General features: G+C 40.2%; 2 protein-coding genes across 6 annotated transcripts in view; one reads left to right on the top strand and one right to left on the bottom strand.

Annotated features, from left to right (window-relative positions):
- LOC109029639 (acetylcholinesterase) overlaps window positions 1-25,860 on the top strand; it is a 135,491-nt gene that overhangs the window by 62,204 nt on the left and 47,427 nt on the right. The window lies entirely within an intron of this gene.
- LOC109029570 (uncharacterized) lies at window positions 4,848-5,579 on the bottom strand. The gene has a single exon (XM_019040069.2). It carries the CDS (start codon window positions 5,577-5,579, stop codon window positions 4,848-4,850), a length of 732 nt encoding a protein of 243 aa, XP_018895614.2.

Below are 25,860 nucleotides of genomic sequence, written 5' to 3'. Positions count from 1 at the left end.
CTAAGGAAGAACGCCGTATGAGCCTTCAGACGCTGCCGTATTTCCTTCGATAAAAACCTAATTTATTAGGAAAATTCTTCATATTTTTCTTCAAATTTCTCAGAAAATTTTATTCGCAATTTTATCTACAAAGTCTGAAAATTTCAAGGAAAACAACGCATATTTTTTTTTAAAATACATATTTTATCCGGAGAAATTTGGCAGCATTCGGATGTTCATACGGCGTTCTTCCTCAGCACGGCAGAATAAAGCCCCGGATATAAAACTGGAACACTAATAATTAAATAGCATTCGTGCATCAGTCGAGCCATCGCGACTATCTCCCTCCATATATCCCGCCTTGAGCGCCCTCTCGCTCGCTCCCCCCTCGCCCCTCCTCGCCCCCCCCCCTCGCCCCCCCTCCCCACCGCCTGTGCGCCTCGTAGTGCAAACATAAAATATCTACAGCTGCAGGTATATTGTATTATATTCCGCAAAGTTTGGAAGGGCTCAGGGTGGGAGGGGGAGGGGTGGCATTCTTGGCTGATTTATTGGCAGTGAAGGAACGGCTCAGTTCGCTATCTCTGCCTTCAACCTTTCCACCGCACGAGTCGGGATCTTATTTTTGTTCCAGCCTTTCCTTCCATCCTCCACTCTGCCGTGCTAAGGAAAAACGCCGTACGAACATTCGAGAGTTGCCAAATTTCCCACGATTAAAAATGTGTTTTTGACAACATTCATGCATATTTTTCCTTAAAATTTTCAGATACTGTAGATTGAATTGCGTACAAAATTGTCTGAAAATTCGGAAAATAATATTTACAATTTAATCCAGTAAATTCGGTTTTTCTCGGAAGAAACTTGGCAACATCTGATTGCTCTTACGGCGTTCTTCCTTAGCACGGCAGCATTAACCTATGCGTTCCATTCGCGTAGAGGAGGGGAAAGGAGCGAAGCAGAGTGGAAGGAAGGGAAAAGAAAGAAGAGGAGAGACGGTGAAAAGGAGGGAAAATAGAACGATATACTTGGGAAAATGTCTATGCAGAGTTTATAATACCATCAGAAACAATTTTTCGAAATAAACAATGCGGTGGTGCGAAAAAAATGTAAAAAACAAAAGGACATAGCCGACATCCTGAGGGATCTCGTCAAATATCTCCTCACTTTCAAAAATATAGTTAATATAGTTTTTGTTAAAATGAAGAAGTCTTTTCCGGTTCGAGGAAATACCTCCCGAAAGTCCTGTCTCAGTGTTTTCAAGCCAACAAAGCCAACAAATCTGCCAACAAATTTTTATCTCTTTGCATAATCATCAGTTAAATTCACTTGAAATCCACAAAAAATGACGCTTGAATCTATGAAAAGGTAGCTTTAATGATAAGTGATTTTGATCCCGCGTCCTTAAACGAAGGCCTTGAAGGACAATGCACATAAGTGAAATTTAAAAAATATTGAAAATTTCACGAACTCAACTAAAACTAGTTTGAAAGTATATTCTGTGAAAAATTCACCACTAAAATCCAACTTAAAATCCTTAAACATCTAGTTTGAACTTCCTTTCTATCATAAAGCTCTAAGTAATTTTGAAACTTGAAACATGTATTTCTTGAAATAGCAAGAACTGCACTTCTGCGCCTTGTCCTTCAAGCCCCTCATTTGGACATATTTCTGCCCAACGGAACCATGTGCATTAAGACATGTGTCCTAAGACCCATAATATTAAATGCATAACAGGGCTCACGTCATGATTCGCATAGTTCCGTTTGGCAGAAATACGTACAATTCTTCGTTCTTTTATAAGAGGAAATACTTTTTTAAGGCAAACTTAAAAGTGACCCGACCGAGGTACTTCCGCGGAGTCCGTGCTTATTCTCCGGGGAGCACGTATACGGACTAGATAGACGATGGGCCTCAATACCCTGTACCCTGTGCAAAGGGCGCGTCGATTAACTGATGAATATGCTGCTGCACTCTGCTCTGACGTCAGCACAGCGAAGCGAGGAGGGACTCAATGATGCATGCAACAAAATTTTGAAAGCGAAGAATCCGCATTACGTCATCGTTCCCTCCTGCCTCTCTCTAGCGTTCCTCTATTTTTGTTCAACTATTCAAAGTTAAAAGGTTCATTCAATGAGGGGCACAAGCGCCAAATTTTTCAAAATTGAGCTTTTAACTGATTACTCCTCTTTGAAAATAAATGCTTCATTGTGCAAACGAATAATGAGTACACACAATCTCTAATGCCCTAAAATACTGCCGTGCTTACGAAAAACGCCATATGAGCCTTCAGACGTTGCCAAATCTTCTCCGATAAAATATTAATTTTTGAAGAAAGCTGTGTATATTTTACTTTGAAGTTCTCAGAAATAAATGCTTAAATTGCGAACAAAATTGTCTGGAAAATTGGAAGAAAAATATCCAGAATATTAATAGTACATTCGGTTTTTATCGAAGGAATTCTGGCAATGTCTGAGAGTCTCTGCGGTGTTTTTCCTTAGCACGGTAGAATAGCTCACAAGCAAGAAAGATGAAATTTCATTGGCACGATTCCATTTTGATAGAAATTTTCAAACCGCCTTATGTTCATTTTTAGTTGTAAAAAGTGCGGGAGTCAATTCAAAATTTGAGTGGCGACCTGATCCCATTTTTAACATGCAACCACGCTATTTTAGTGATGCATAAAGCCTGGTTCTTTCACCTAATATATTTGGCAGACAATTTGAGTGCCTGTTAATTTTTGTCTCGAGGGCTAAATTTTTAGCCAAAAATGTCTCTTTAGGGTCAGAAGTGTCAATGAGACGTAGGCAATAGAGAAAAAGCACTCAGATCACGGAGAAAAAAGATGGTAATGAACCCTTTGATATTTAACGACACTGCGCACATTCTACTGTGCATGATATGAAATTTGGTAGCCCACTATGTTCATTTGATATTTTCTGTGTGCAGTAGATTGTATGCAAATAGGAGACAAATTTGAAGCGATTACTCCACACGCGCCGAGTTCTGCTTCCAAAGATAATTTATAAAAATTTCCTTGACCCAAATATTTAAAGCACGTTTAGCCGAACATTTCAATGTTTTCTCTCTATTATGCCGCTTTTCATTGTGATACTTAATTAAACTTTAAAAATCTCAAGTTAAGGAGCAGTTTGCTGAACTGTGGTTGGATTAGAACAGGATCGGTTTAGTTACGCTCGATTTAGGCTAAAAGAATATTGATGAAAAATGCAAAATTTTAATGGCTAAAATTGGCCTGACGGCTGTCTAGCTCATGTTGCTCTAATTAGCCAGAAAAATTACAAAACACATTGAATTACAAAGATATGTGTTGCTCACGTAGCCCTAGAAGCACCACTATAAATAAGACAAACGGAACCAACTCAGCACGGACATAGAGCAGGGGAAAGGAAGCGCGTTCACGACGGCGCAGTGATACAACTATTCGTGCTTGATGGATGTCCGTAATGCATCTACAAAATTGAAGGCGCTATGGCGCGAGGCGTGAAGTCGCAACGCTTCGCACTATGTTGCCAATGAGGTGTCATCCAGATTCGGAAGAATAATGCAAAAACGAGGCCCGATTACATCTCTTCTATCTTCAGCTGTGTCGACACTCGATTTGTCTTGGTTTTCTTTCAATCTGATATCTGGTTCTTTAATTAGGTTGTATTTTAAGATCTTATCTAAAAATCTAAAACTAAAGATCTAAAACTTGTATGTACCAGCCCTGCAAGTCCCCTAAAAGAGATAGTCGTGTTAATTTGACCCGGCTTGGAATTTTTAGGGGTAGTCGCCGACAAAAAAATCCCTGACACTCGATTTTATACCTCATTTTTTCCTCAATTTGACGTCTGAATCTTATTTTACGATGCATCTGTGTAGTCCTATATCGAAAGGTTGAATGTACCGGACAATCCGCGGGGCTTGTGTTTTCAACAAGCCTCGGGTCAATGGGTCAGTTGCGCAGGTGATAGAATCGTATTTTGATGCTTGATCCCTGCAGATTAGCTAAAAACAACAAGGTCCGTCCAATCAGCAACTTTTTACGTTCAGTATCAACCGATATATTGCGCTTCGTAAAGGTCTATTCATGACGTCATCCACCGCGGTAGTGACACTCTTGATTTCTTCCATCTTGATTTCAACCAAGTTTCACGCGGGATAACCAGTGCTAATGTGCTTTTCACTGATTGACGAGAGCAGGGTTTAGAAGAAACCAAGGGTGTCACTCACTGAAAAAAAAAGTAGCTTGGCTCAAGCATGATGATTCTTGAGTTTGCCGCCAAGAATTTGTTTTATCTTACTGCAAGCTGAATTTTTCTTGATACAAGAAAAATTATGCTTGGGTTAAACAAAAAAGTAGTTTATATTAACCAGCAAAATTCTTGATTGAAGAATAAATACTTCTTGGTGGCAAATTTAAGATTCTTTTTTTTTTTCAGTACCGCGGTGGTTGACGTTGAAAATCGGATCTTTCAAAGCGCGATATCTTGGTTAATATTGAACGTAGGAAGTTGCTGTTGGGAGGATATTATTATTTATAGCTGATCTATAAGATTCAAGCATCAAAACACGATTCTGCGTGGCCAGCGCAATCGACCCATTAGACCCGGTCGCTAACACTGGAAAAAAGAAAACACATTGGATCTAGAATCCAGGCTCTTGAAAACATTGACAAGAAAAAAGTCTCTTGATTCAATCAGATTTAAGCTTAAGTCAAAAGGAAATCCGCTCAAATTAAGAGGCTTGGTTCTTGATTTAAGCTTAAATCCGATTGAATGAAGAGTATTTTTTCTTGACGATGTTTTTAAGAGTCTGGACTCTAGATCCAATGTGTTTTTTTTTTTTTTTTTTTTTTCAGTGAACGGTTAATTGGCGGAATATTCTCTCTTAGCTCTAAGTTTAACGCCAAGCCTGCATGAAGCCTGGAGACTACCATCATAGGCCACGGTAGGCAGCAACGTCGTCATATTGCCACCCGAGGAAACGAAATAAATGTCCTCCTCGTTTCTCACGCGAGAGGGCGCGTCCGGCTCTCGATGATAAGCAGGCTCCTGGAGTATATGCTCGATGATACCCTCAGGCATGTACATTTGACCAACGAACACGTCCCATTTTAGCACAGACACCAAGACATGGAGGTGGATTGCCCGGCCCGCGTAGTAGCCGGGGACCTTGGTGAGGAATCTGACGTACCCCTCGTCGTCGCTAACCTGCCCACCGCGGAGGAATGTTGAGTTGTCGGTCGGCATCTGGTGACGGGCCGACGTCGCTACTTCGTCCGGGCTTCTTCCGAGGTACCCCGAGTAGAAACCTTGTGCATCGCAACTCCAGATTTCAACGGTAGCTCCGCCGATGCCGCTGCAGGTCTCGATATCGACGATCTGAAACTTTAATTCGAGATTGACACCTGTGGTGTTTTCTCGCACGTCGCTACGGATCTTGTGCAAGTCGATGAAGTAAGGACCTTCGATGGAAACCGGTGATAGTTCGCAATCGTGACAGTTGCAATTTGCGCTTACGCTTGTGATTGGTACTACAACTGCAGTCATGAGAATGGCGATTCCGGCCCGTGTCAGAAGAGAGTGGCGATTGGTCATCGCACGAACCATCAACACCAATGGCCAGAGGGGGTTTTTCTCTCGCGTAGAATCAGGCCGAAAATCAGTGGTTCTGTGAATCATTCCTTTATCTCTTTTCATCTACTTATCGTTGCTATGTTCTCTCGGGTCTTTGCCACCAGGTGTTATTTTGATAATTTTTGAGGAAATGCAGATGCACGCTTGAAAATCCTATCGGCGATGTTTGAGGATTCTGATGATCATTGTCTTTTTGTGGTTGTCTGAAATAATGACGGAACGGAAAATTAGTTTGCGTCTCAGAGAGCGTGCAGATGGAGGTTGAAAACGCATTTATTATAGAGTGGTTTCCTGGCAACTTTGGTAGAAAGAACAATGGATTAAAAAGAGAGGAGGGAGGAAAGAAAGAAAGTTACAGATGGACACAATCCTGGATAGTTATTGAAAATAGGAAAAAATTAAAGAATAGGAGGTAGCATAAGGTTGATAAAATTAAGAGAGAGACTGTTTAAACTTCCAACTGACTGTGAGAAGAGAGAAAAGGAAGGAAGAAACGAGATAATGATCGATTATTGCTCAAACGCACCTGAACTGATGTAAATTGACTGAGGACCAACTTCAAAAATTGAGAGATTTTTATTTTGTTGACCTTTTCTCTTCTATCGGGATTCATGATAATTCTTTAAATTACCCGCTTGTTATTCTTAAACTTCTTCGTAGTTTTTGTCCTATTTTTGATTATCGGACCAATAATAAAACAAATAGAACACCAACTACTTAGGAGATCAGAAATAACAAGCCGGTAACAATTTCAAAAATTGAAATGAGAGGTTTTCTGTTATTAAATTTATTTTTCTTAAAAGTACGCCGCAAGTACCGCAAGAATCTCGAGAGTTCATTTAACATCGATTAACATGTAAGTAAGTCCCATCAAGATGATGAATGGCCACAAAAATTGGAATGTTTTTAACCTGTTCAATTATTCTGGAGGTTGACACGGCTTGTTGACATTTAGACAAATACTTTCAGATAGTGTATCTTCGAGGAATTTGTAATATATTCTCATATGTTGGCTAGTATTAATTGTATTCTTATCCTTTATAATTATTTAAATGAATTAACTCTTGAACTATAAGATACGCCGACAGCGGTCACGTGCCATCCGTAATGACGTCATTACGATTTAGTATCTTAGACTTTGTGGATCAGGGCATTGAGCCGGAATAAAAATGGAGGCTAAGATTTCTGTGAGATTTCAAATCGTTTAAATAGCTGATTTAGTGACATCAAGAGGAGTTAATGACCACCAGATATTTGCGGAAGAGCCCCGGTTACTGATGCAATTTGGATAAGAAACCTGCTTTTTGTTGATTTCCTAGTGGGAATATTTGGTGAAATTAGTGTAGGTCAGAAATTGATGCTTGCGGAAGAGACTTGGTAAGGGCGGCCGCAGCGATCGGTGAAATTCGGAGAAAAACACCGGTGTGAATTGAAAAATCTTAAAATCATCTGATTATGGAAGTAACTTAGGAAATGTTTAGCTTCTCTAGGTGTATGTGCATATAAAGTCGAATTATATATAAAGCTCAATACGCGTCACAAAGAGTACTAAAGAAATGTGTCAAATAATAACATAAAATGAAGAGGGAAAAAATCGAGAATGTCAATAGCGATCTCTTGAACACTATGGATTGCACGCAATACCATCCGTATTAACTATGAATTTCGGTATGTGGGCAAACATGTAGATCCGCAAATAACCGACGTATGTAACGGTTTTTTGATAGAAAATTAGAAAATTACATTGATAATCAATTGTCCAAAAATAAATGAGTAAAATTGCAGAAATATATAGGTATATGAGACTTATAATTCCCAATTAACAAACTTTGGCAAGGAAAAACATGAAGGAACAAAATTACTTACTCATACTTAGATGACGAACGCGTCTATTAGGGTTTGCTTCGCTCTACTGCCCAACAACGAACTTACTCATGATAATTATCCACTCTGTAACAGCTGAAAGTTTTAAAATATGTTTGCTGTCCGAATGGTATGTAAATTATGACCGACTTTGTTAAGTATCAGTGACGGAGAAAATCTTCACCGTGCGGTATGCTCATGTCGATACAGCGATGGTTTTCGCGAGTTGACAACCCTGCTTTTTCTCTATTTTAACGCATTTTTGTCAAACGGAACTATGTGCATTATGACATGAGCCCTGATATACATGTATTCTTATGGGTCTCAGGGTCTACAACATGCCATATCCAAAAACATCTAACCACAAAACAAGATCATGTGAAGTCCAAATTGCGCGTCTCAGGATAGGTCACACTTTTTTCACTCACTGTCATATCATCTCCAAAGAAAATCAACCCATCTGTCACTTCTGTAATTCATCACCTCTAATTATCAAACACATACTTATGGACTGCTCTGCCCTCCAATACCTCCCATCACAGATCTACTCCCCTTCAATGAACGGAAATACAAACCCACTCGCATGCGATGAGCCCAATATTACTACCAAAATTCTCTCCTCTCTTAATTTAAAAATCTAAATTTTCGTATATACTCCCATTTTCAAAATTATCTGTAAAGACGTTATTAGCCTGTGACGCTGAACGTCCTAAAATATACTTACTAACTAACTAACTAACTAACTAACTAACTAACTAACTAACTAACTAACATAGTTCAGTTTGATAGAAATACGTCCATGTAGGTGTATGTAAACCATGATTTCAGTAGTTTCCGAAGCATTCAACGTGTTTTGGATGAAATATTGATAAGGTACTAGTACTAACTTAATTTACCCTGTCTGATAATCCATTCATTAGGTAACCAAAAGCTGGCACCAGTGAACTTGGAGTGAGCTCTCGTATAAACGTATATCAATACAATCCGTCCGTATGGCATCGTGCGATCACTGCAGTAGCGCGATACTCAACATGCCGATGATCCAATAAATTAACTACCCCTTGTGTTTTTGTTAAGCGCCCCTAAATAGTCCGCGCACGGAGGCTGACAGTGCTGACACTCTCATGATAGATGATACCCACCCATTCCAGGGCTTTCAGTGTTTCCTACCTCTTGGTAGTGGTAGTTTTCAGATATTGCTTTGCACTCGCGTTGAGGATGCCTTGAAAATTAATTTCTTTACTTTTCCGGCTCTAAACTTCGGGCTCATCCCTGGGCTACGTGACGTCAAATCAACGGGTTTTTCTTGTTTTTTATTTCTTTTTTTTATCAAATGCCCTGTGAGAAACATTCTATTGTACTAAATTGCTAAATGATCCTAAGTTATATTACTAATTATATTAATTGAAATTGTTTAACGTCATAGCCTTGCTCTCCCCACAAAATAAGGTGGGAACAGCAGTACTTTACCACCTCGTTACATACGGTTCGGACCACATTTGTTAGTGTTTGTTTGTTCTTGTTCTATTTACAATGTCGATTTTGACCCACCCTTATAAACTATACGAGGATTTAAAAAAATCGTCTGAACGTCTGAAACAAATTGAAGTCTTTATCTAAGGATGATTTCCGAATATTTGGAATGGACCACTAGACAAGGTACGAATTTAAGCAATCTGATACGTGTTCCTCAACCAGAATTTCACGTAGAACACGATTCGCACAACGAATATTACTGAAGCCAACTCGTAACGAAGATATGGAACTACTTCGGACCACTTTGCAATGCTGCCAAGGTGCTATACACTCATCCAAATTTTGAGGATTTTATTGTAAACTTGATTGTGAATTTAACGTAAAAAACCCTTGAGAACTAACTGCAGCCACACGTGCTGCTTAAGAAAGGCGGAGCGCCTTCAATTTTTTGTGTATGCAACATGGACATCCCAAGAACACGAATAGTTGCATCCAGATCCAGCCATTGAAATAGCCGGAGGGCTTTCAATTTTTCAAGCGCGAATCATCTCTTCAACGATTCACGGACGTTCAAGCGGTGTGCAGCGGAAAATGTTACGAACCAATCGGCGTCACGTATTTTTAAAAAATTTGTCAGTAACTCGTAATGTTTTCAGCGGAACAGATAAAATGTTTTATGTGTAGAAATCAAAATGGATGTTATTGTTATGTTATGTTTATAATATAACCATTCCTTATGTTTTAAGAACATTGACATAATTCGGGAAATGCTACAAGGTTGTTGATTACCGTCATTCAAAAGTTCCTCTCCACCGAGAATTAGGTTAATTCTCAGCTATACTTACCGTACTTTATTCCGTATGCAGTACGTCTATCGTACTTAAAATGCATTGGGCCAAATGTGAGGGCAGTAAGTCACTCAAAAATGAGTCGTTAAGAAGTGGATTAAAGCTTAGTCAGGTCAAACAAGAATCGGAGCTTAATTTCCCATTTCGACAGCAAACCTGTCATGCTAAGGAAGAACCCCGTATGAAAATTCGCGAGTTGTCAAATTTCCCCGGATTAAACATGTATTTTCGAGGAAAATCTAGCGTAATCTCCCTTAAAATTTTCAGATACTTTAGATTAAATTGCCAACAATTTCCCCTGAAAATGTAAAGAAGGATATCCATAGTTTCCCCAGTATATTCGGTATTTATTCAAGCAAATTCGGCAACGTCTAAAGGCTCATACGGCATTTTTCCCGTGTGCAGTAGAGCTGACCCCAAAACCGCGAAGAATTACGATGACAAGTCGGCAGACGGTGAGAATTATTCAGCCGTATTCGGAATCTCCAATTAAGATATTTAAGCCCTCATCACAAAGCTTCTCGTGAAAACTTGGCTCATGCTCCGATATTCTCACGAGCAGGGTCACGTCTACTGTTATTTGCGGCTATTTAGAGGCACCACGGATCAAATCCCTTTGTTATTTTTCCTCATTGTTCCTTTCTTAGCAATGTCTTTCACGTCCGACCCTCCGATCCATAGTTGCCTGATAATGCTACAATTTCAGCGCTTCCCCCCCCCCCCCCCATTCTAACCCTTGTAAAATATTCGCATTCAATTGCGCAATCTGGCAACTTCGCTTGGATCGGAGGGTGACTCGATGTCGAAACTTCTCGGTCGACAATCCGACGCGACGCGCGTCGAAGATCACAACTTTTCAACTGATCCGACACCAAGTTTCGCCGAAAAATAACGAGAACTTCGCGTCTTCGAGGAATTCTTTCCACATGGGAAAAAGCGTTTCGGGTACAGCGCTGTCTTCTCCCCCCGAGACGCCGAGAGGTATTTATGGCCCAGTGGCGAGGCATGAATGATCGATTTTCAATATTTACCCGCATTTGATGCAATGGTATAGAATTTATTATCAAGGTGCTCGTTCCGAACACCCTGTATATCGATCCTTTTTCACGGGTTTAAATGACCGATCAATCGATGTATCGCAAAGCACACCACGCCACTGTCATGACCATGAAAGACGTGAAGCTCCGACAGGGAACTTAAATCTCTCCTCGAGTCACAAGAGGTTTCCGTAAAAAAAAATGGTCACTCGCTAGTGAACAATTTGAGGATACACTTTTTGGTATTTCTCACATTTAAACGGGATTTCTCTTGGAAAGTTTTTGAATTGCCTTGAGCTGTAGTATCAAATTTTTCTTGAAATTTGAGAAACTGAATAAAAATACATGAAAGTCCTCAAATATTGGGTATGATCGCCAAGAAAGTCGGATCTCTTTTCCTGTATGAAGATTTTCTGAAATGTCAAATCGTTTTCTCCTTAAATCATACTTTTTTTTTTTTTTTTTTTTTTTTTTTTTTTTTAAATAAACCAATTATTTTAAATCATACTCTTGCATTCCTTGCAATTTTGCAAAACGGTATCGCAGAATAGGGCGTATTTCTGCCAAATGGAACTATGTGCATTGAAACATGAACCCTAAGACACATAAGAGGACATTCCCGGCAGGGCTCACGTCCTAATGCACATAGTTCCGTTTGGCAAAAATGCGCCCAATAAAGGTATTGATAGAGAAACGTTTCATTTTTAATGCGTTTCCCGAGGCTTTGAAATTACTTCGCACATTTTTTAAAAAAACTTGGAACATCGTTTTGAAAGTCCCTGAAAGATCCTTAATTTTAAAATATAGGATTCCCTAAACAGTTTATATGTCCTCGAAAGTTCGCAAGTTTAATTTTGAAGATATGTCATAAACCCTGTATAATTTGCTTGGTTGTTCTTGTATTCGTTTTACTCTATGTAAAAACTGCTGTCCCGATTCACAGGCCCCAATAAAGTGGCACTTTTATTATTCTGAACAAACTTCATTGAAATTATGTGAAAGCAAAGGACTTAAATGAACTTACTTCAAACGAGAGCACTCGAGTCAAAAAATGCCATTTATTCTTCAATGCTCAGAATAGCATAGGCGGATCCCGGGGGGGGGGGGGGGATAGCACGCCCCATCGTTCGCCCAAAAACAAGAAGGAAGAAAAAGTGAAGGAAGAAAGAAGGAAGGAACGGTGGAAAGAAGAAGGAAAGACGCGTACATTTGGTTATGACGAATTTGACTTATACTGCACAGCACATTAGATGCTTCAAAAACTCAAAAATGTGCCCCTCTTATCCCCCTTCCACCCCCCTTTCGATGTGTCTGGTTCGGTACTAAATAAGATAAACATAGAATACACAATAAAAGGAGCTTTCCTAAAAAAAAAAAAAAAAAAAAACTGATATCTCGATTCTTCTGAAAATGTTCTCAACCCTTTTATCCACGACACCTGATGACCTTCATTTGCAACGGTCACTAATGACATAATCGATACAAGGCGGTTTCCGCTCAGGTTGTTTCCGGCGCCCGGCCCGGCGTCACCTCAACCCCCGACCCCTCCGAAAAAGCGGGCAGCTCAAAACGTCACGCGCAAATGACCTCGCAAATTCTCCGAGACACCGAAAGGGTGCGGTTTGCACAGTTAGCGGTTTCATTCCAGGCTCAACCGAGGAGTTACGGTCCAACTGTTTTCCTTCGGGTGTGTCGCACGGTGGACCGAATCAATAGGAGAGGTCGGACATAATTCGGAAACTTTAAACGCTTATAACTCCGTTTAAGCAAAATTTTGCGATTCTGAAAGTGGTTCCATTGATTTCCTCGTGATATTCTCTTCCGAAAGCACCCCTTAAAATTTGAAATGTGACGAAATAAACATGGAAATTTGCTGTCTTTGTCGAAAATTTCATGTCCGACCTCTCCGATTGGCTCGACCCACTGTGTGTCGGTTAAGAAGGTGCAATTAGTCGGAGGGACGTTGAATGGTTTAAGGAATTGTTTTTCGGGGGTAATTGTACTGCAGCAGTGGCCCGGGTGCGGGCGGGGGCGGGGGACGGGGGGAGGCTCCGTTGAATAATGCCGCTGCAGGGTAAAAGCTCAAGCATAGCTCCGCTTCCCATCCGGTTGGGGGCCGGTGGCGGGGGGGGAGGGGGAGGGGGGCGCAGGGCCGCAGTTGGAGACACAGACAAGTTACTGCGGCAATTATTCAGACATCGCTGCCAGGTTACTCGCCTCATCCATTGATAAATTATGAGAGGTCCTTCGTGTTACGGAAGAGGTTAATTTTCGCGGAGTCCCGCCATCGAATGCAACGGTTTAAAGGGTGAAAAACACAAGAAAAATGGGTGGCCAAGTCGGAAAGCCTGGAATGTCTCGGGGTGGTTTCGACCCCCTCCTTGACGAAGGAACAAAAATAGTAAAAAATTACACAAATTACTAAGTGATAACGTCACTCTTGTGTTATCACACTGGAAAAAAACACAATGGATCTAGAGTCTAGAGTCCCTTTATACCCAGAGTTAAGACAACTCGATTATCAGCTGACTGGCAGCCGGCCTTGGCTGGCCATGGAGGCCGAAACGAGTGCACCCAAACAAACGATATTGAGGGATAAGGATCAGGAATCTGCGATGTCTGTCACACAAAAGCAACAACATCAACAAATTGATCAATTAAAACGAAAATTAGACTGGTTTGTGAATAATTTCTTAATCTATTTTCATTTTAGACCGATGGAAATAGCAATTTACTCTTGATAAACCACAATTAGGTAATATTTTCATTATTCCTGTTCATATTCGAGGTACCGCCATCTTGGTGCACTTCGGCCTCCATGAGCGAGAACCAATCAGAATTGGATTTTTTTTAGGCCACTTTCAGCCCAACCAAAAGTGAGTTGTCTTAACTCTGGGTATAAAGGGACTCTACTAGAGTCCAGACTCTTGAAAACATCGACAAGAATAAATACTCTTGATTAAATCGGATTTTTGCTTGAATCAAAACGAAATCTGCTTAAATTAAGAGACTTGGTTCTTGGTTCAAGCCAGATTCTGATTGAATCAAGAGTACTTTTTCTTGTCGATGTTTTTAAGAGTCTGGACTCTAGATCCAATGTGTTTTTTTCCAGTGCACGTCATAATGCACATAGTACCGTTTGATAGAAATACGTCCAATTTATAAGTGATAACGTCACTTTTTGTTATCACGATATGGGGATCTGGGTATTTTGATTTTTGTAGTTTTCATATGTTTTTGTTTCCTGGTCGAGAGAGCGTTGACATCACCCCGAAATGTCTCAGGCTTTATGTTTTGTTGAACTCTAGCCCTGGTTGCCCGTTTTTCTTGTGTTTTTGACTGGTTAAATTATTCGGGCGTTTTGCATGTTTTGTGTTATAAAGACTATAGATTAGTGGTCGCAAAGCCTCTTAAGTCCCCATGGCAATACGTCTTGCCACCATTTTAGTGGTGCTAGAGACTAGCGGGCCGATTATTGAAATTTATAGACAAAGAAGACATAGGGAGCATAAAGCAATCCTATTGGTTGAAATGGGTGGTTCTTATAGACTAAGGGGGTAATTGATGGACTAACTATCGGGTCTCTCGTGGGTTGCCGTTAATTAGTCTATTACCTGCGTCCTTTGTTCATTGAAACCACCCGCTTCCACCAATGAGATCCCTCCATTTCCTTTTTGTCTTCTTTGACTATTGCTTTGTCTATCAATTTCAATAATCAGCCCGCAGGTGGCAATTTAACGCTCCATTTCAAGTTCTAATTCGAGTCGCCAACGTCGCCGTTTGAGAGCAATACACTGACACCACTGAATTTCTTATGGGCAAGTTCTATTGTTTTATTTTCACAGCATAAGGGAGATTAATTTTTTGTGGAATTTTTGACAGTGTGAAAAGTAAAAATGCGGAGAGTTAAAATCGACTCAGGACTGGAGCACTGTAAAAATTGTGAAATCTTCGAGTTTTAGGAGGTTAAGGTAAAGTGCACCCAACATGAAGCGATCATTATTCAATGGTCGGGTTCGGGTGGAGTTGTTTTCCTCTGAACCTTTAAACCTCAAAAAAACATCGATTTTATGGGAGTCTTCAAAATACAGGATATGACTCTGAAATTTGTTATCTCATTAGGGATACGTCCCCTAACCGCTTCGCGGCCCGCGCTTTGCGTCTTAGGCATCTCGCACAAGGTGTCTACTAGCCCTGAAAGTCCGGAAATAGTACTGATTTTTGAAGGCGGTCAGGAAGTACTGAAAAAGTACGGAAATTCCTTATAAAGGTCCGGAATTTTTCGTTTCATACTATGGGTGTTTTTAAAACAGACTGGAAAATATGCAATTCGTTGCGCAATGATTCTTAATTCAGTATTTTCCCGCTAGATCGAGAGTAAAGCCAGTCGATTCTCAGGAAAACGTAACAAACAATGAGCTTCGAATTTCCTGGCTACGTCATTTTTCTCGCGATTTGCGCGTGAATTTCGACAAGTTTCGAATTTCGTCACTTAAAGGTACCAAAAAAGCACTGAATTTTTCCGCTTATGGGGTACTGAATTTGGTGGAAAGGTACTGATAAAGTACTGTAAAAGTACTTAATATTTGCCAGCCAGTTATAGTAGACCTCCTATTAAGTGACACAAGAATCCCGATACGGAAAGTTGGCATAGTTTTGAAAACGCCTTCAATTGTGGCGTGATACCTCGCGCATTCCGGAGAGTACGAATAGTTGTATCATTGCGCCTTGGCAATGCTATGGAAGATTAATATTGAAGTAGCCTCTACGCTGGATTTGTCGGTTTTCTTATGTCGCTATCGAAGTTTTGACCTCACAGTTTAAGTGTGTTCATGATGTGGTTATATTTAGAAAAAGGATAATGAAAGGGCGTGGAGGACAAGGCGCATAAGTGCAGTTTTCGAAAAATTGAGATATTAACAATTTCAAGAAGAACTAGCCTTAATGCATATTTTGCAAAAAAGTTGCTCCCAATTTCCAATCTTTATGCAGCAAAAATTCAGTTCGAACACCACAAGGATCCATGTAATTTCGAAACTTTAAACACGTATTTCTCGAAATAGCAAAAACTGCACTTATGCGCCTTGTCCTTTAGGCTTCTCAATTGTTCGCACATTTATGAGTGCCGATAAATACTTGTATCAAAACTTCCTACTATAGAGGCAAAAGTTTAATAACTTTTGGCGTGTTATCCATCGGCTACATCACGACATGATATGCACGGAAAAGCAAGAAAAGGCAAACTCTTGATGAAGAAACGAGGTGATTGCTGTAAAAATATTCGACTCAAATTATCATCCTTGTGGGAATTGAGTAAAATTTTAACTTAAATGGGATTCATTTATTTCGTTCAACAGACTCGACTTGAGAGAGATTTGCCGAAAGAATTAAAAGTAAACAAACAACCAGTTTTAATAGACACCCTACTTATGCGACACAAGAATCCCGATAAGGAAAGTTGGCAGTTTTGAAAACGCCTTCAATTGTGGTGTGATACCTCACGCGTTCCGGAGAGTACGAATAGTTGTATCATTGCGCCTTGGCAATGCTATGGAAGATTAATATTGAAGTAGCCTCTACGCTGGACTTGTCGGTTTTCCTTTGCCGCTCGCGCAGTTATGGCCGCATAGTTTAAGTGCGTTCAAGCTAGGATTGTATTAAGGCAATGGATAATTTTTGTAGAAGAATTAAAAATCAAGTTAAATAAAAGGAACCCAAATCAACAAGCACCTTAAAGGTACCGAAAAAGTACTGAATTTTCTCTGCTCACAAGGTACTGAAAAAGTATGTAATTTTTGCCAGCCAGATTTATTAGACACCATGATGCTTTAAAAGTCACTATTATATGATTTTTTTATCATAAAGTACGATTTAAGGGATGTCTAAGTTTCATATTTAGATATGGCTCATCAAATAACTTGTTTGAAAGCTAAAAAATCGAGAACAGGAAAGCTTCGTCAGAAATAATGGAAACCATCGACTTACGGACCATCCCTGTTCTAACTTAGCTTTGGCTCCTGCTTGGGCGCGAAGGAGGGGGGGGGGGTAGAGGAGGTACGGTTTGTAGAGAATAGGATTAGCAAATCTTTAGTCATGTTTTGTCACGTATGAAAAAGAGGCCTTAGCTAAATGTTCAAATATTCTTGTCAGATTTTAGTACAATAAATGAAATTTCAATATCAGAGACGAGAATTGATTATTTAAGGTATTTAAGGTACTAACTAATCAACATGCTCAGTTTGACTACGTGTCTTAAACACACGGAGAAAAAAAATTCGTGCGTGGGACCCGAAGTTTAGGTTATATGGATCTCTGAAGTTTTTCGGATTGAGCATCTGAACACTTTAGGTCTAGCTGTCGAGGCCCGGATCACACACATCTGAAACTTCAGTTCTTACATCTGAAGTACTTCGATTTTCACAGCCGGAAGACTTCGGTTCTCACATCTGAAGTACTTACTGAGGATATGCCAATCGATTCACATATCTAGTTTGCTAGTTTTTTTGTTCAGAGACTCTACTTTTAATTATTCGAATTTTGTTATTTTCTTTTATCGCAAATGATCCATCCCAGACTCACGCGCACTTAGACGCTATTTACTTTTTTTCTTTAGGTCTGATACTAAATTTTTTCTTTGGTATTTTACCTAATCTGTGCGACACGCTCCCAAAAACAACGTGACCACCAAATCGCCCGAAACAGAAATTAATATTGAACAGATCATTCCCTCTTTGTATAATCTTAAATGAGCATCTCTGAATCTTTGAAACTGTCAAGATGAATGATGACTACAATTTAATAAGGTTTAACTTCATTTATAAACATAGGATTTTGTTTCTTAGTTGCTACGTGAAACAGCATTGTGTGATACCTTTTGTCATGGGAACGGAGTTCCCCATGATATTAGAATCGTTCCGTTGCTTTCGCTATGGGATTCTCTATACCTCTGCGACCTTGAGCGTTTCGCCCAGTCTCCGATTTTTGGTTGATTTTCCGATGTATCAAAAACCGTTGTATTTTTTAGCCAATCATGTCTCTACGTCAAGTTGTGTTGATTGCTAAAATTCGCTTTCAGCGAGTTTTTTTCCACCTTGAGATGTCGTGTCTGACTGGTAAATCTGCGCAGAACCACGAAGTTCCGTTTTTAGGCAAATTCTTTTTTTGGGAGGTTCTGATTGGTTATTTTTCGCCATCAGTTTTCTGTTCGTTGGTGCAAAAGATCGCCTACCTCGGTGTTCTTGAGAAGCCGCCATTATCCCACCTCAAATTTGAAAAATAGAAGTAAAGAAATAATAACCATCGTACAAGGTGGAAAATTGTTCTGCAGGACTCGTTACGGATAAAGAAGTCAAAATCAGAGCTCGATTGATTGATTTAATTCATGGATACGCAAATATTGCCTTAGCTCAACTGCCGCGATCGGAATGCATGCTGGGATGAACCTCGAGACGCATTAAAACAGTGCGAACCATGGCTCCTACAGCAATGCGCTTCATATTTCAAAAGCAGTCAAGGTCTCTTGTGATAAGTCCCGCCCATTGCCCGAGTCTTTTAAATGCTATTTTTACTCTCGCTCACGTGGAACCGTTATAGCCTAGTTGACTAAACCGCCTCGTCTTTTTAAGTAGGTGCGGGCACCCGGCGATCGGGAGTTCGATACCCGACGATGGGAACTACTTTTTAATGGTTGTATTGAATGTTTTAGACTAATCATCAAAAAATAATTAATACTAGATGATAAATGTACGAACATTTTCTCGTGAGTTAATATGTTAAACAAAAATACTGGAATATACCTCCTTCATATAATCAGCCACATGTTCCCCCAAATTAATGACGTTATTTTCTTTTTTCAATAAAGTTAATTTACATTCAACGTTCGTAAGTTAAGCAAAAAGTACCTATTGATACAAATAGAAAGACATGAAAATAGTATGTCTAACATTTCAGTTGTTTTTTTTTTCATTTATTTTTTGTTTTTTTAATAAAACAAATTGACTGGGACTAGAATCATTGTATCTCTGAAGACAAAAGCTAAGTTTTTTGATACAGAAATACTAATATATTCATATCCTTTATATAATCAGGGAGATGTTGACCCAAATATTGATGTATATTTTCTCTGTTTGCCGAAATTAATGATGGTATTTTCTTTTTTCAATAAAATTAATTTACATTCCACGTTCTTAAAGCAATATTTTCTCCAAAATTCAGCAAAAAATGACAATTTATACCTACGCAAAAAGTAAATAAATAAATAAAGCAATGACATGAAAGTAGTATAGGTAGTACACATCTAACATTTCGGTTACATCTATTTGAATGAAAAAAAATGGCAACTTAGGAAGCACATAGGTCACTTTATGATGCGTATTCGGGCATATGCGTAGAGTAAAAATATCATACTTTACGCCGAAAAAACGAAACTGAAAGTTAAATGCGTTAACTTCCAAAAACCATACATAATCCAACGAAAATAAATAATTGGTAAATAACAGCTTTCTTGTATGCAAAGAAAAAAAATTAAAAATGTTAAAAAAGAGATGTCGACACAAAATTACATAGCCCCTTCAATTCTGAAGATACTACAAACGAACTGTACCTTAAAATTTTCATATCCCAGAAGCAAAAGTTCCCATGACGAATATTGCTATCGCTAGCGATTGCAAAAACCAACTTGTTGTTTCTTCGAGCCGGAAAGTGCAAAAATAATGAGAAAATAAATCTGATAGTCAGAAAGTAGCAGAAAAGATGACAATTTGCGGTATGCACGGACAACGGTATGCACTGTTAATGGAACTCATGAGTGAAAGGTCTATTTTTTCGGGTAGTTTGAAAAATGCGACGTCGAGCAAAATTACATGTTGTCTGCATTTGGATCTAATCGCTTTTTAATGTCCCCAGGGATGCAGAGGAACAGAATTTAAAGTCATAATTTTGGCCATAAATAATGTAATAAATGTGTGAATTGAACGGTGCCAAAAGCCGACAATAGAACCGGCTTTATATAGGTTTATGGCTTAGGATAGGAGTATCAGTCGATTGCTTTAGTTTTTTTTTTTTTTTTTGGGGGGGGGGTGTAATTATTTTTCATTATAAAACGCCTTCAATTTACTGAATATGCAATTTACGATGGTGGTGCATGAATAGTTGCCTAATTTAGTCAATGAAGAAAATACACTGAGACAGTGACACCGGGAAAACTGCGATATTTACGTGGGTTAACACTGACACACAGAGGAAAACGTCGCACAAACGTTTGAATGTTGCCAAATTTCTCCTTTGCTCTTATTATAATTTTAAAGAAAACTGGGTGTACTACAAAAGCTAGTTTAGTTACATCAACAGTAAACATAGAAAAATAATATCTCGTGTATGTCTCCTTTTCTAATTTTACCGTGGAAGAAAAAAAAACCTATTGCTTAGATTAATTTTAGAACGAATTCTATCGTTGACATATTATTATTAGCGTGTTACACTGTTTCTTCTTACCTTCATAATGAGTTATTTCTCCCAAATCGACGGAGAAACGCATTTTCGTCCTCATTATCTCTGTCATTCTACTAGGCTTCAAAGCATGTTCCATTCTCGAAGAATTAAAATCTAGCGCCGCACGGTGGATCGGGTCAATTAGAGAGGTCGGACATGAAATTTTGGACTAAAACTGAACATTTTTACGTTTAATTCGTCAAATTTTAAATTTTAAGGGGTCCCTCTAAAAAAAATTTCACAAGGATACCAATGAAACCACTTTTCGAACCTCAAAGTTTTGTACAAACGGAGTTATAATCGTTTAAAGTTTCCAAACTTTGTCCGACCTCTCCTATATTGACTCGATACACTGTGCGCCGCAGCCTCATTATCCACGTCGACGCGTAAAAAAATCGCATTTACCCTTGTCATTCTAGCGGGCTTAAAAGCATGTTCCATTCTTGAAGTATGAAAATCCAGCGTCGTGGTTTCAGAATTCACGTCGGCGCGTAAAAAAGTTTTATCGGAAACTTCAAAGTAAACTTTTTTTACCGAATGCTATTTTTGGAAAAGTCATCTCGTGCGTGCATAACACGCAACCCCATTACGTGAGAAAGATAGTGCGTCATTTTTGACGTATGATGAACCGCTTCTGAGCTCAAGAGAGCTTGGAAGAGGCGTGCATCGTTCAAAAAGTAATGTAACGATCGCGATACTGAGTGAACGGAAAGAGACCTCTGACATACGAAGAGTGGCAATTCAAAACCTGGTCGGCACCATTGAGGGTTGTCAAAATCGTGCAACGAAAAGTCTATACGGTTGACTATATTTCTTGTGTGCGTTATATCACAAAAATGAATGACAACATCATGCCATCAGAGTTCAAAAATCGTGTTCGTAATTTTTTTTCTTCCAAATTGAAACCGCAACCGTAGGTGGACAAAAAAACAAGAGTGGATCTGGTTTTATTTCAGCAAACGGGCCTGACAGGAAAAGGAGAACAACACGAGAACTCGCGGAGGCGTGAATGATCGATTTTCGATATTTCCCTATTTGATGCTATGGTGAAGAATCGATCATTAAGGTGTTCATTACGAGCACCCTGTTTGTCGATCCTTTTCCATAGATTTAAATACGATATAAATGATATAAATACGATAATCGATATATCGTAAGCAATCCACGCGACTGGTGCTCAATGTACGTCCATGCTCCATTCCCTTCAAATCGAAGGTGCGCTGGCGCTGACTTTTATTACACGACACCTTTTCGAAGCATCTTTAGTGTCTTCGTTAGTCGGGGCCTGGAACTTCGAATGAGGGACGCCGCACAGTGGAGCGAGTCAGTGGGAGAGGTCGGACAAAATTTGTAAACTTTAATCGCGTAAAACTTCTTTTAAACACAATTTTGCGATCCTAACAGTGGCTCCATTGGTTTCCTCGCGAAATTGTCTACCGAAAGCACCCATTAGAATTTAAAATGTGACGAAATAAACATCAAAATTTGCAGTCTTTGTCGAAAGTTCCATGTCTTCGATCCACTGTGCGCCGGCAGGTTTTACGGTGTTTAGCTTTGTTAAATTCTTGATTTTCCGGCTCCACAGTATTTCCTTTGCTGGCCAGGAGTTTTTAGGGTGGAATGTTCACCGGCGCTCCTGCATATACCCGCGAGACGAACAGTCTGGTCCGAACGGAGTTTTTTTTTCGTTGAAAGTTCTCGTTCAAACCATTCTCCGTTCGGATCATTAATTGTTCCAGACACGACTAACTTTTCAATAGCTTGCCACTTCTTACCCCAAAAAAAGGAAATAGACGAACGTCCATACAACCGTGATAGGGAAGAGAGCCGTAGTGCAGAAATGAAGTTTTGAGAATCAAAGGGGCTTATAGTATAGCTTTGAAACGGATAATTTTATTGAGAATAGCCTCTGTTCATCGTCAAATTGCCACCAATTAGCCGAAAGACGCTTAGAAATCGTTTAGATGATTGTAAATCGACCAATTTTTTTCAATTAGACAAGAAGGAATACTCGTATTATTTTATTTTATTAATATTCATTTTTATGTTAGGCCAGTGTTAGGCAAGACAGTCGTGAGTGCTATCTCCTACACGCATTTGTAATTACAATTTGGACACAAAACGAACAAATTTTCAGGTTAGATATTTGCGCACTTACGGCTTTCTCATGTGTCTCCTTTCATAAAAATAAGACGAACATTGCTGTGTTAGCTACGAGGATTTCATCCAAATGACAGGGTTGCCACTGTCAGGGAAATACCGGAAAATATCAAGGAATTTTTAAAAGTCAGGGGAAACCTGGAAATGTTAGGGAAAATGACGAAAATGTAAGGGAAAAATCGTCAAATCACCTTTATTTGCTTTCTCGGGTGGGTGTGACGTTTCGAACAGCTCATTTTGCCTGAAATCTATTTCCAACTATGTTTTTTTCGAAAATTTGGCATTTAATCAACTGTCACGAAATTGCACCAAAATGTTTTAGGGAAATCAGGAAGAAGGTCAGGGACTTTAATTTTCAAAATTCCGTGGTAACTCTGAAAGGAGATTAGACAAATTTTAAAGGAAACTCGATTTCGAAAATTTAACAATGGAGATGTTGCACGTGTGAGGAATTTGCAATTTAACTGTTGATTCTTACGTAAAAGTTCGCGAGAAACACGATGGTGCATGCCACTGGTTTTCTCTGAAATCAACTCCCAAGCTCAAAAAAAGCTCTCAAGTTGAGGCCAAAATGGAGCGGATATCCCACGCTATCCTGAGAGTCCACCTCTACATCAAGACGAACTCTCCATGCAAAAGGTAGGGAGCAAATACATTAGCAGGGTTGCTGTGTTTTCAGTTTTGGAGTCTCCAAATAAAGTGGCAGCCCTGTCAATGTATTTGTTCCCTATCTTTGCATGGAGAGTTCGTCTTGATGTAGCGGTGGACTCTCAGGATAGCGTGGGATATCCCTTCCATGTTGGCCTCAACTTGAGAGCTTTTTTTGAGCTTGGGAGTTGATTTCAGAGAAAACCAGTGGCACCATCGTGTTTCTCGCGAACTTTTACATGAGAATCAATAGTAAAATTGCAAATTCCTCACACGTGCAACATCTCCATTGTCAAATTTTCGAAATCGAGTTTCCTTTAATTTGTCTGATCTCCTTTCAGGGTTACCACAGAATTTTGAAAATTAAAGTCCTTGACATATAGGAATATGTCAAGGACTTTCAGGGAAATCAGGAGATTTCCCTGATACATTTCGGTGTTTCTCGCGAACTTTTACATAGGCATCTACAGTCAAATCGCAAATTCCTCACACATGCAACATCTCCATCACGGCTCTCCTCGCCATCACGTCAGCATAGCACAGGCCAAAACTTCGTCGGGGATCGGAGACTTGGCAAGAGCGCTCTCCCCTAGCGCCCCTTCCTTCCGTCCCAATACGTTGGCATTAAAGAGCCCCGGACGTGTAAGATCGTAAATGGGTTACTCGGATGAAGCGGAGAGCGGAAGCGGCCGATCCGGCAGCGCCGGGCTCAAAGTTAACAGGGTCGCCCGGCCGGCCCTAATGACGGAAGCGGGGAAGTTGGAAAGCGGCGAGGAGGTCAAATGAATATGGATGGCGCGAGTGGTATTGGTGGATGCAGCTTTGAGCTTTCGCCGGGCCAGAGGTCGGTCGGTCGGTCGGTCGGGCTGCACAGGTGGTATACCCTCCCCGGCGCCACCCCGCCCCGCCCCGCCGAAATGAAGTTAGCTCTAGTCTAACACTTTCACTCAATTGAATCGCTTGTTTTCCAAAGGGGTCACGTCCATTTTTCCGCGAGCCCCCGAGCGCGTTAAACACCCTCGAGCCAGGACTCATCCGGCGAAGGGGTTGCTCCCTTTCGGGGACAACTGATTCAATTGAAAATGTGATTGGGATCGGAACTTGCCCGCGAAGTCGCCCCTGCTTTCTTTGACCCCCCCCCCCCCGCTCCGTCACGCTGCTCGCGAGCGCTTCAAAGAGCTTTTATTGTCTTTGTTTTCTGTTTGTTTGGAGAGACCCCCTCCCCCCTGGCCGTCCCCTTCCTTGTCGTCGACAGCAGACATTGTTCCCGCGAAAGCTTCGCCTTTCGAGCGCAATTTGTTTCACACCTCTGCGCGGCGAGGTCCGCGGCGCCCTTGACGCGCGCTTTTTCATTACGGAAGTTGCGCGCTCCGAATTGCGCTTTAATTAATCCCATTAGCCGACGGGTTGGTTTGCGGCGCGTGTCGCGGGGACATGTTCGGGCGGTTGAGTCTCCTGGATTAGCGGGGTGGATGATGCAATCGGAGAAAATGGACCTTACGTGAATGAAAATATGGATGATGGGCCTGTTGCAAGGTGCAAGGATTTGAGAATTCGTCACCCTCCGGGCAAATTAGCACAAGCGCCATGCCACGTTACACAATTTCCGCCGTCATTTTATTTTTTTGCAGAGAAATTGTTGGTTGAATCTCTCTGAGAAACAGCTATGGCTTATCAATTGAATCAGTGAGTTCGAAAACACACCAACTCGGATTTTTTCGGTTTTCACTTTGCTACGGTTTAGTAACACTTATAGATAGGACCATCTGCGCGCCAAAGGAAATTTCGAAATTCCAATCGGAAGTGCTCGAAACAGCGACGGGAAAAGGGAAAAATCGAAGTATTTCATTGGAAATACCAATTTTCGGCCATTTCAAGGGAAACGGGCATCGGCGGTTCTAGACCTTCATGCTTGGGGATGCCCAGAGGTGGAAAATGTCGGAGACCGGCCCCGAAGGGGACGGTCAATCAGGAGAGGCCTAAGTTTCGGCCCTCAAGTTTTGACCTTTTCCTACCCTCCTTTTTCTTTTTCTCTCCTTCCTCTCTACTTAAATACCTATAAATTCAATGTAGAAAATTTTTAGCAAAACTTTCCATCAAAACTACAATCTTACCATAAAAAAACAGTAGAATTTTTGTAAAACACGGCTATCAATATTAATTCTGTTTAAAACATTTTCAATTAATTGCTGGGATTTTTTCTCAGTGTGAGCGAATACAGAATCTTTAAAAGCAGCAATTTCACGGTTCTGATAACCATACTTAATTTTTGCTTGGGGGTGCCCGGCACCCACTGGCACCCCCGTAGAACCGCCTATGGAAACGGGTGACCATCCCATTATGCGGTTTCCTTTTTTCGGTTCAGTATACCTTGTACCAACAAGTTATATAAATATTCAAGCGTTATTCAGGTCGGAAAATATAAATTTTTCAGGGCAGACTATGGAAAATCAGTATTTGAAAGTCGGTGAGAATGAAAACACACCAACTCGGAAATTTTTAAACGCTTAATTCTCCGTCATCAAACATGGTGTCTCGATTTCAACTTGGTGCTTTACAAAGTCTCTAAGGACTTGTCCTTTGGCACCGAAAAGGTTTTTATTAAACTAACTTCTTCGCCCGCTGCGCAGTTTTAGGTGCTTCTTGAACAATTTTTTTTTTTTTTCCGAGTTGGTGTGTTTTCAAACCCACTGATTCAATTAGTGGTTCATATGGAACACT

This window comes from Bemisia tabaci, chromosome 7 (genome assembly GCF_918797505.1).
Source record: "Bemisia tabaci chromosome 7, PGI_BMITA_v3".
Classification (NCBI taxonomy): Eukaryota; Metazoa; Arthropoda; class Insecta; order Hemiptera; family Aleyrodidae; genus Bemisia; species Bemisia tabaci.
The sequence above is the reverse complement of the archived record's forward strand: the minus strand, read 5'-3'. Positions and strand labels throughout refer to the sequence as shown.